Source organism: Thunnus maccoyii, chromosome 7 (genome assembly GCF_910596095.1).
Source record: "Thunnus maccoyii chromosome 7, fThuMac1.1, whole genome shotgun sequence".
NCBI lineage: Eukaryota > Metazoa > Chordata > Actinopteri > Scombriformes > Scombridae > Thunnus > Thunnus maccoyii.
In genome coordinates, this window is record NC_056539.1 from 24,685,460 (window position 1) to 24,697,565 (window position 12,106).

At 38.5% G+C, this 12,106-nt stretch overlaps 1 protein-coding gene across 1 annotated transcript; it reads right to left on the reverse strand.

Annotated features, from left to right (window-relative positions):
- Window positions 1–1,118: 1,118 nt before the first annotated feature.
- On the reverse strand, window positions 1,119–6,984 carry ttc22 (tetratricopeptide repeat domain 22). Its single transcript, XM_042417515.1, has 9 exons — window positions 6,901–6,984; window positions 6,516–6,804; window positions 4,572–4,872; window positions 4,018–4,073; window positions 3,823–3,938; window positions 3,101–3,219; window positions 2,742–2,903; window positions 2,268–2,420; window positions 1,119–2,188 (listed from the first exon to the last, which is right to left on the reverse strand). Exons 2-9 carry the CDS (start codon window positions 6,776–6,778, stop codon window positions 1,652–1,654), a joined length of 1,707 nt encoding a protein of 568 aa, XP_042273449.1. The 5' UTR covers window positions 6,779–6,804; window positions 6,901–6,984; the 3' UTR covers window positions 1,119–1,651.
- Between the last annotated feature and the right edge of the window lie 5,122 nt (window positions 6,985–12,106).

The following is a 12,106-nucleotide window of genomic DNA, read 5'->3' on the forward strand; positions in this document are numbered from 1 at the left end:
ATCCAATTAGATTTTGGAACAGTAATTTGCATGTTAATGAGAAAATCCTTGAAAGTATGCACAGTGTGAGAACAAATAGTTTGAAATACAAGTGTTTTTTTTTATAATGAATTGGTTCTATTTCTTTTAACATATAAAATGCAGAGTGATTTCATCAGGGCATGAGGGTACCTCATTGTCTTCCAAATCTATCGTGATAAACTGGTGCAATAATGTCCCAGGATAATGCCCCCTCACTATCTTCTTACTCAGGATGTGAGAGAATCTCTTGTTATCTATGTTAGAGTTGCCCATGGCCATCTGTAATGTGAGTTAGTCGGGCTACTTAAGTAATATTTTAGAAATTTTAATATTGTTAAAAATGTATACAATATATTTTAATATATTTTAAGGTTTTTATACAAAAGGTTGTTGGTTGTTTTTATTCATTTTTTTTAGATTGAGGTTGTTTCTTGTTTTCAGGTCTCTCTTGACCAAGAGATCTCAATCTCAACAGGATTACCTCATTAAATAAAGTTTTAATAAGTTCTTGTAAGCATATTATAGAAATGTTATACAAATGGTGAAACAATTAAAGGATGTTTTTAGGCATATTTGCAGAGGATGTTGTTTGCGGCTAGCGATATGATGAAATTTAATCCTTTAAGACATCTCTTCATAACACTCTTTCAATGTAAGTGATGGAGACAAAATCCACAGTCCTCCATCCATGCAAAAATGTATTTAAAAGTTTATTTGAATGTTTTACTAAAAAGACTGTAACTGTGGAAGATACCCTCTTTATTTGACTAAATCATATCTTGTGGCTGTGAAGCCGATGGCGTACGATTCACATTATTTTCATACTCATCAAACCATTCTGTGACCCCCCTTTTTCATAGATTTGTCACACATCTGCAGATCAACAGCACAGATAATAATACATTATTCAAACACATATGTATTTTATTCACAATCACTTTAAATATGTTTCTCTCAAAGTTACACTGAAGCTCCTAAAGGCTTGTGATTGAATCATTTTTGCACAAAAAAACCCCAAAACAAGACAAAAAAAAAATGAAACAGAACAAAACTTGCATCTTAATGGTGTATATTAAAGAACAACATCTTAACAGTGTATACCCCCATCTGCTGGTCATCAGTGGTAGAGTATAATAAATAAATATCCACTCAAGCAGAGGTATTGTGACTTGATTTAAATAAAAGCATAAATAAGACTACCTTTGCAGGAAACTACTCCTTTGACAGCTTCCTCCTACTGTGGCAGTTATTTGTCCTGACCACAACTGTTTCAATGAATACACCCTACCAACCATTCTCTTCTCAGTTCAGTGATTAGGTGAACTCCCAGATTTGAACAGCTATGAACATATTTGGGTAAACTAAAAAGCAGCATACCCCTGATTGTGCTGTAACATTGTAACTGTAGGCTATTCTGTAGTTCCTACCTTTCCAAGAACTGTTCATCAAGAAAAAAAATAAATAATAGAAGAGTCACAGTTCAAAAAATCATACTGCGTTACAGTAAAAACAGCTTGATTACAGTGCACTTCTGCTACTCATTTCAATTTGTGAAATGCTGTCAAGAAGTTTATTAACCACTGCATATCTGGTGATGTGACTGTATGTCTATAAAAGTCACATTTTTGCATCATGTAAAGGGTATAGACATAACCCTTGTTCTCTTCTTAGCCGTTTGTTTAGGTGCCACAGTTTGCAGTAGCCTCTTCACTAGATCCAGTCGTCCGGTCCTGATCAGAGCCCTAGATAACTCTGTGACCTCTGCTGTGTGTGTCCTGTAAAGGCACCTAAGCTCAGCCTTCACTATGTCCTCAGGATACCTCTCCTCTGCCTTTTTCACCCACAGCTCTAGCTGGGTGATGGCAGGGTTGGGGTCAGGGCCTCCCTGCACAAACAGAGCCAGCAGGGCCTGTAGGAGGCAGCGCAGGGCTGTAGTGTCTGTACTCCCTGGTCTCTCTAACTCCACGGCACATTTGAAGCAATCTGCGGCATTTTGCTCCTCACCCTTCAGCAGGAGGCAGCGTCCTTTGAGCACATGGAGGTCTGGCAAAGTGTCACCGAGCTCAAACTGTATGGCCTGGGACAGACTCACCAAGGCGCTGTTTACTGCTCCCTCATCCACCAGAAGGCTCTCCTGGAGTGCATCCACACCCATGTAGTAGTACACCTAAATGAGAACACATCTGAAAACATTGCTGCTGTGGAAACCCATCATTTTTCTCATTTATTGCAGTTTGTGCCTTTACCTGTGCCATCTCCAGGTGAGTCCTCAGACATGGACGTACAGTCAGGACCTTGTCCAGGTCTTTTCTGGCCTCAGTAAGCTTCTGCCGGTCTGGGATTCCACCATCACCATGTTTTGCCTTCTCCAGGTCCCTGGCGTACAGTATCATATTGATCTAAAAGAAACACTATTTTACTGACCTTATTTTATTATCTTATTTCATCAACTGTATGCATATTATTATTCAGCTGTTTGCAGTATTAAATTTCATTATTACCATTTAAAGATACATATTGCACACAAATATAACCATTTACAGTTCACACTAGTGCAAATTAGATTAGATCTAAAGGCCAGAATGTGTTAATTATGTGCATATTTCAGCCAATTTAAATTAATGTAAGTACTAATAGCATTAAACAGACTTCACATGGTAATTGACTGAGGTTTATTAGCTTGGTTCTGGCACTGATGTGATGTACTCTGGCTGCAGTACCTTGGCGCGGGTGCAGTAGGCCTTCCAGTTGAGCTCCGGGTCTGGCAGCACATTGAGAGCCATGTTGCAGATCCCCGTAGCCATCTCATATTTGCCCAGTAGAAAGAACATCCTGGCCAGAAGGTTCAGGATGAATGCATCATCACTGGCCAATTTTATGGCCTGAGGACACAGACATTGTATAACACTATGTTATGGTGATGCATATAAAGTGGAAGCTATTGTAGAAAATCATGTTTCAATGCAATAGGGCTGCTGCTGCTTCTACTGCAAATCGTCTATGTAAAAAAGTCCAGACTAATTTTTCTCATAGCTTGCCTGACATTCGGTGAGAGATGTAAATGTGGGGGTTAACTTACAGTTCCATAGCAGGATAGAGGTTCAGAGGCGGAGTAGCCACAGTCATGTATAGACATGGGTACAGTGGTGAACTCGTCCTTCCTCTCCAACATGATACCAACATAACACCAGGCGAGAGCTAAGAATAGAGATCAGAGTCAGAATTTTTAAAGCAACTATTGTTGTCTCCTTCTTCATGGAAAATTATATAATGACATCTTCATTCAAATTGTTCCCAACAGTAGTCTAATTAATTAAGGCCTCTTGGTCCATTTCAGTAGATTTCAGAACCTAAATCCAGTGGTGGTGGTTTTTTGGGTACTTGTTCTTTACTTGAATATTTCCCTGTTATGCAACTTTATGTTTATACACCACTACACTTATCTGACATCTATATTTAATAGTTACTTTGCCGATTCAGATTATACATACAAAACATGTGATGTGCTTATAAGTAATGCATAGATCAAACTACCCAACAGCATATAAAGTAGTAAAAATTAGCTCCACCTCAACTGGCTGAAATGTTAATATAAATTCTGCTTACATGTTAATACTTGAATAGTAATAAACATTCGGACAGCAGCCATTCTGCATGAGCACTTTCACATTTCATACATTTTTATGATAACACTTCTGTAACTTTACTTAAGTACGATTTTGAATGCAAGTATTTTACACGTAATGCCTCCAAATACACAGCTGAGCAGGTGTATTCATATAAAAAATATACTGTGTTTACCTTTGTGCTGTGTTTTCTCAGATTCAAGTGTTTCTCTGAGAAGCCTCAGCCCCTTATTGTAGTGAGAGAGTCTGGAGTATTCAGAGTCCTCTTTGGTCTTAACTATGTCATCCAGTCTGCAAGAAGAGAGTGACTTGGCAAACAAGAAACAACGCAGGAATGATTTGTCAAAAATGTTTGATGCTAGTTATTTACCTTATATAAATGATTGCCATTTTAAAGTACCAGCTCCTTTTTTCCTCTTTTGGTATCTGAAAAACAACATTATGTCTTAGGTTATTAGGAGTAAAATTATATTTATTGTGCAGAAATACATATCTATGTTTTTAGGATCTTGCCCAGCAGCACTGTTGCAATGCTTATCTAGAATAAAGAATAATAGGTTTAAGGCCCTGAGTCAAATTTATAGTTCTGGGCCATGAAAATGAAATGGGCTCAACTAGATTTTGAGGGAACGTTACGTTCATTTTAATATTTATAAATCTTCTAATTGTAGCCACACCCTCTAACTCCCTTATAACTTTGCAGATAAAATGAGTCATAGAGCTGCAATGAATTCAAAGATTTGTTCTGCATGATTGAAATACCAAACTGAAGAAATGCTGGAAAGTTATGCATCATAGAGTGGTGGCCTCATTATCCATAATTGGATGGATTGTTTCAATGCTCCTAATAACACTCTACTTTTTAGCAATTGAACAGACATTTACAACTTTATTCTGAGTGTTTTGTACATGTTGCCATCTCACCAGTTGACCACCGTAGTCCAGGGCTTTGTTGTACAATGTTAGTGCTGCTGTCAGTCTCTCTCTCAAGTCGTCCTCACTTTCCAGCTCCACATCATAGGGGTAAACGTAGGCCTGCTCAGCCAAGCAGCGGGCTGCCAGCAGCCTGGTTTCTTCCTGCGAGGCCTCTCCAGCATCTAAGCCCATGAGGTGGGACACTTTCTCCACACACTCCCCTGCATCCAGCTCTCTCCCCAGCTTGTCATACACGTAGCCGAGGTTGGCCCAGGCATTGAGGTTCCCAGGGTCTTCTTTACAAATGCTTCTAAAAGGCCAAGATACATAAAAAGAGAGGGGGGTTAGAAAAAGATCCCCCTATCAAGGGCTTGAATGTTGGAAGTAATTCAAAAATATTCCATGATGTATGTCATTCTCATCTTGTCAAAAATATATTAAAATACATACAACATTTTTAGCTATGCTAGTGGCGTAGCTCTATGAATGGCAATGTCAGTGTGTTAGTTGGTTTGTTCACCACTCTGGTCCAGACTGAAATTTCTTAACAATTACTGCATAGAAATGAAATTTTTTGTAAAGACTTGGTCCTCAGAGGATGAAGCCTACTGACAACTGGTGGCTTTTAATGAAATATCTTACAACTATTGGATGGATTGCCATGAAATTTGGTACACACATTCATGTCCTCCTCAGGATGAATCATGTTGGAGATTGACATTTAATATTGTGCTGTCTATCCAATAATTTGGTGTATGACTAAATACTTGTAAAACTTCAGCCTCTGTGAGACACTCAGCTCTAGTTTGTATTTGTATAATGCTTATTATTAGCACATGTTTGCATGCTGACGTTAGCATTTAGCCCAAAGCACCACTGTGCCAGAGTACAGTCTCACAAAGCTGTTAGCATGGCTGTACACTTTTGTTGACTGGTTTCTTTGTGCAGTATTTCCACTGACCTCAGCAATCAGGAAAGTTCATATCAGGAAGAGTTAATAAGATAAAACATGAAGTGTCACAGCAGCAAAGAGGATGTATAAAAACATATACATTATGGTTAAAATTCTACCTGTAACTATTATCTGAGCTGTGTACATTTACTCTGTACTTTAGTATATTTTTGAAGATTACTTGAGTGTATTTCTTTACTCTTTACTTGACTTGAATTTCTATTTTATACTACTTTATACTTCTACTCCACTTAATTTCAGATGGAATTTATTTGTACTCCTCTACTTTTATCTGACATCTGTTTTCAGAAGATTTTGCATAAGAAAAACATATGATAAGCATCACGCATTGTGACTGCTTACAAAAAAAGCAGTGTCTTGTTGGGTAACCTTGTCATGTTTCAGACGTTTAGTTAGCAGCTGTACTGAGGAGACATTTCATCTCCAAACTTCTCACATGGTGAGTAATCAACTGTTGGAGTTTCAGAGGAAATCCAACTATCCAAGATTTCACAACAAAAGCAAAGGGAAAGAGAAATTCTGTTTTCATCTTCTTTTATACACACATCAAATTTATCTTGTGACCCTTTAGAGGAGGCTGACCCCCAGGCTGGGAACCATACAACTTAAACTAACAACATAAAGTTGTTAAACAAGCTCCACCTTGACCAGCTGGAACAGTAAAATGCTGCTACTGTGCATCTGTGTTAATAATCTAATAATGCCTTACATAACAATATATCAGTCAGGCGCATTTTTCTGCATGAATACTTTAACTTTTGATACTTAAAGCATATTTTGCTGATTCTGTACATTGATTTAAGAAGGATTTTAAAATCAGGACCTTTAACTATAACGTATTATATGAGTAGTTTTTACATTAATTGGTACATTTACTTAATTTACTCATGAATACTTCTTCCACCACTAGATCTTAGAGATCTGACTTGCCAAGTGAATATTCTGAATATTCTGCCTTAAAAACAACAAAGTATAGTCACCTGAATATTTCCTCAGCTGTGTCCAGCTGATCGAGATGAAAAGCCAACAGACCCAGAAGATTGCGGACAGCATACTGTAAATATCCAACCTCGGCCTCTAGCTCACTGTGTAGGCTCTCCTGTTTAAGATAAGTGTCTCTGTGTCTGAGCTTTACAGGTCCGACGGGATCACAGTTGAGGTTGAGGTCCAGGTGAAAGTGACCGGGGATGTAGTCCATGTCCTCCATGAGAGACTCAATGTCCTCTGTGCTGTCTGCTTCCATGGCCTCCTGCTCTTCCTCCTCCACACCTTGTAATCCAAAAAAGGACAAGAAACTATAAGAAATACAATTAAAAAAATACTCCTTTTACATGTTTTGACAGAAAAACCTACACAAGAAAATACCTTGTCCTCCTCAGCCTACAGTTCAGTCTACTGCTACATAATTCAGCCACCCAGTCTTGTCATCCTGGTGCAGACAGGTTGAACAGGTTAGGCTTGGGAGTGACTAGGGAGTGAAATGCAATGTAAGGTTTAACTGTTATTCCAACACACTTTTTGTATGAGGGCACCCTTTTTAGTCTCATTCATAACATTTACAGTGTGTTTAAATACATGCAATCTTAGTCATTATCTCCATTGATTCTCCTTTTTGAAAAAGGAGAGTGCAACACTTCATAGTTGTCTTGGCTTTACTCTCTTCTTTTTACATATTTAGCTCTCAAACAGAAGTAGCAACTTACATTCTTTAAGGTCCTTTCTGACAGGATAATATCATTTATGTCTTGAGTTTTGTGAAAAAAAAAAAAATGTTTTGAAGCCTTTGTTTTGGAGTTTTTGTTTGCATTAGGCTGTGTCAGCTGTAGCCAACAGAAGAATGTGAACCATCAGGCTCAGAGGGACTTGGGAAATATGAAGGAAACTCAGTTGCTTCGAAAAATATTTTTTCCGTTTCATGCAACTACATTAAATGACTTTTCAGTATTACAGAAACTCAACATAACTTAGACAAAATGAATACATTATTAAAACAAAAACAGGCAGCTGTTTGTTTACAGAACATGTAAACACCTAGAGCAGATATTTAGATACTCTGCAAATAGATGAACAAAAGCAAACATTGACTGTGAATCCTTGTTATCCTGCAAGTCAAAATACTTTGTTAGAAAACCAGATGCACACATGATAAGCACACTTCTGTTAATGCTTTTGCATACAAGCCCCATACTCTTCCACCAGAGGGTAAACTTGTATTATAATAAACCGGACCGACAGTAGAGCAAAAAGGAAGAGGGTGTTGAGTGCGGTTAGTCCAACATTACATTCAGTGTCTCGTTGGACTTTATGGGTCCACGTCAAAAGTGTTTCCCAACCAAGTTATGAAGACAAGGAAAAACTGCACAAAAACAAGCACTTAAGGGATTTATGGAGAGCAGTTTCAAAGAGAGATCAGCCCTCTTCTGACAGCTGGGGTGTAATAGTAGCTGTATGTGGGAGTAAAGCAATTACAAAAAATTTGCAGAAAGATGTAACAATAATAGAGTTGGGTTATAGTACGAACAATTTAGACATAACAAGACCAGTATAAAAATAGGCTCAAAAACATGAGCTCCTGAGGGAACTGAAGGTCAATTTAAAAGTCAATGGAAGTTTTTCAAATTGTTCCAAGTCTGATGGAGACTATGGAGGAGTGGTTTACAGCTGGAGAATAATTAAACACGTCAAAAAATAACACACAAAAAAACATTTTTCTGTCTTTTCGCTCATTTAATTTACAGTTATTGACAATGTTATTCTAAAGTCATAGTTCGATTGCCATGCAACAGCACAAGTATTACATAATTTCCTGTTAGTATAAAACAGTTAAGTTTATTTCTTGAATAGCTTATCAACTTTTAAAGAATGGATACCATAAATAAATAGTGTTGTCAAGGCTCAATAAACAGACACTTGGACCCAAGAGCATGACTCAGAGGCAAAGCAGATAAGGTAAAATGTTGAGTTTTAATTATGATAGAGAAAACAGGCAAGAAGTCAAAATAAGGGAAGGCAAAAAGCTGATAATGCAAACTGGGCAGACTGGGAGCGAGCAACAAGGGGCCAAAGTCCAAAAAGGCAAGCAAGGAGTCAAATCAGGCAGGAAAAACAGACAAGAGTAGTGGCTGGACAGCTGTGGCAGGAAGCCCAAAAGACGATCTGGCAAGGGTGAAAATGGGCCGGTATAGATACTACTGGGGTAATGGGGTGTGTAGGAGGGCGGGGACAGTCAGGTGACAGGGAATAGCGCGTACTTCTACAGGGGTTACTGAAGGACAGATGGGAGTGTCAGCATCTGAAACAACAGTAGTTAGGCAGGAGCAAAAACCAGCAGGGACACACAGCTAGCAGCAGTGGACAAGCAGTCCACAGGGCACTCAGGTCAAAGACAATTACAAGTGTATTCCCAAACCAAACTTTAATAACTTTTGGTGTAGGAGGAAACAGGATCACCTTGTAGAAACCCACACAAATATGAGCAGAACAACCCACACACAAATACCTCAGTCAGTCAGGTTGAACAGTGCAGAACCACCTCTGCTGCCCCTGATACAGATGCAATCAGTATGTTGCAGAATTTGTGTATTTTTTTTGTACTGCAGTTTTGCCTCTTTGTGGGCAGCTCTTTCTACTTGTACCAATGTGGGTGTGCAGAAATCTGAAAATGTTCTCCTCTCGACAACCGTTGCCATGGTGGTCATCATGGATACCAGGCTGATTGCATGGTAACAATGATTACAGATGCTTGCTTGTGTGGCTATGCACCCTCCAAACCAAAGACATACATTCGACAGCATTTTGCTCATAAATGCTCCAATTTAGAGGATAGATTTTACATTCCAGCAGGTAAACAACAAAACAAATATATTATGGAGGAGATGTTGACTCTTAATAATCCTTGTAGCCTCAGTAGTACTCCCCTGTAAAGTGGGATTAGGATATATGTCCCACATACTCATAAGGTTCTTTTTCAAACTAACCCCCTGTTAACCTACTTAATTGTTTTGGTTTCTGTCTCAATTTCTGACACAAAGCATAGCCAATGTATCACTGATGAAGAACAACATACAGACAGTCAGGGAGGAAAATGGAAAGGTCTCATGTTAAACTGTGAACAGTATTGTGTCATTTTGATGCGGATTAATAAAGAGAGCAATGACAGAAACCACGTAGCAATCAAGCATCAAAATATTTCAAATCCCATCTCTGCATAGACATTACATTTACACTGACAGGAGCATGACTGGGAAATTCGGGGCCCCTCATGAGATGTGACACTGAATACAAAGGATCATAGGATCAGAGGAAAGCCTCATTAATCCAGACTTTATACCTTCCCATCTCCTCCCTCTGAGCTGAGCCTCCCTCAGCCATTAATACCTTTGTTACACCCTCACTATCTGTGTGTAACAGATCCATTGCTAAGAATGGATGGATCTGATGATTCAGTATATATTGTTACCCACCCCAAAATGAAGAAAAGTTCATTTCATATCTTTAATCGTGCTTTTAGGCTATTGGTTTTTAATACAGACAGCCCTCTTTCTACTTTTACTCCCTCCCCCTCATTCCCCCGAGACAGACTTCTATATTCAATTAGTGCTTGCATCTGAAAACCCTCTGCCTTTCTAAGCCACTTCATCACTGTGGACTGCGTCTGTATTTCCGCTCTTAGTCAGCTTCTCGCTGGCACCCTGAGTGAGTGTTCCCAGTGAAAAGCATCTCTTCAGCTCTACAGAGGCCTCCAATGACTACAGATCACGCCACTGAATGTCTCTTTGTAGGGTCCGTCTGTCTGTGTGTGATAGACACATACAGTAAACATACAACATTTTCAGGAAATCATATCAGAGCACTTTCTCCAAAAATGATGACTAACGGTATTCTTTCGTGATATTGATGATTGCATGGATGTTTTAAAGCCTTGTTAGCTCTGTGTCTGTACATCTGGAGGATGTCCAGGTATAGTTTTTTTTGGCAAATTGTAAAATGCTTTCCCTCCAAAGCCATGGGGAAAATGTCAGGGGAAAAATTATGCTCACCACCACCTTTATTGAAATTTCGAACTAACCATGTCAATTTCCATTGACAGCGGTATTCAATTTCCATTGCCTCAAAACATTGCCAATATAATACATCAGCCCACCAGTCTTATAACCATTAGCTTTCATGTATTATGGCAGCCACAGTGCTTGTAGGTCTTGGCCTGTTGATGAAAAATCTGCCTGTGTAGGAGAAAGTTGTCATATAGAGCCACAGGGTGTGAGCATGTGTGTATGGAAGTGTATTGAGAGTGATAGTCTTTAGTAACACAGACATCTGTCGTACTTCATTACACTGATTAGTCTCTTCATCCAGCCCATCCTACAGGGGTTTTGCCACATCTAAATAGCTCATGAGTGAAACGATCTGGAAAAAGATTAACAAGTCTTGAAGCCTTCGTTTTAGCTGAGATAGTTGCTTTGTAAAAATGGCTCAAAATTAAGACAGATACTTTGATTTGTCAGGTATTTAATAGATTTCCCAATTGATTTTCTTGAAATCCATCTGTCCTGGAAGAGGGATCCCTCCTCCTTTTTTGGGGGGTAGTTTTTCTTCATCCAAATGGAGGGTCAAAGGATAGAGGATGTTGTATTGCTATACAGATTGTAAAGCCCCTCAGGCAAATGTATGATTTGTGATATGGGGCTATATAAATAAAATGGACTTGACTTGAAAATATGCTACATCATGATATAAAATGATGTATACCATGATAATGAACCCCTACCTCATATAGGTAGGATTATTTTCAGGTCTGATTTATGGGATTGTATTTAATAAAATGGTCGCCTTGTCATGGCTTAGTGGGTCATAATTAAGAGATACTAAGTCATATTTTTTTACTTATGAAGTAATACTTATGAGATATAGTACATCAGCTAATGCAGTGTGCATACAATGGCCCAACAGTAAATCCTACCTTCATCAAGGTTATAATGTTCAGGTTTTGTAAAACCTGTTTTACAGGTGTTGATTCAATATAATGGTTATTTTGGAGACTGTAGTTTGTGATGCTGTTGAATTGCATCGGGTTATATACTGAGAGGTGTTTTCCCACTAATAATAGGATAGAATATCAGAATCATCTGTTAGTATAAAGGAATATAATTCAATAGCACTACAAATTACAACCTCAGTTAAACTGAATTAACATATTTAGACAACAATTTTAACAGGAGCTGACCATTATATCTTCTATTACGGTAGTTATGTTGTATTAGTCATCATCTTTAGCTAGGTATACCTAATAAAGCCAAGACCTGGAACTAATATAGATATTCTTATACATATTGTGCACAATGTGGGCTACACACTTTTCTCTTTCTTGTTTAATGATAATGATGTTGTTTTTTTTCAAGTGTATTACAGGTCTCTCGTGGGCTACATTGCATGTTTTGTCTCTGGCAAATTGATGGCGGTGTTATTTGCATGGTGCGATCTCCTACTTATAGGTAGATCTTGCAGGTGGAAACGTTGCAATAACTACTTCCAATTTCAGTGTGCGGACAGCCTCTCCTTTCCCCTTGTTGCT

Excerpts from the sequence above, each read along its gene's own strand:
- ttc22 (XM_042417515.1), bottom strand. The coding sequence starts at position 6,778 with ATGGAAGCAGACAGCACAGAGGACATTGAGTCTCTCATGGAGGACATG. Across the intron at positions 2,904-3,100 it reads CTCTATCCTGCTATGGAACT|GCCATAAAATTGGCCAGTGA; the intron begins GTAAGTTAACCC and ends CTGTGTCCTCAG. Across the intron at positions 2,189-2,267 it reads CTCACCTGGAGATGGCACAG|GTGTACTACTACATGGGTGT; the intron begins GTAAAGGCACAA and ends GTTCTCATTTAG.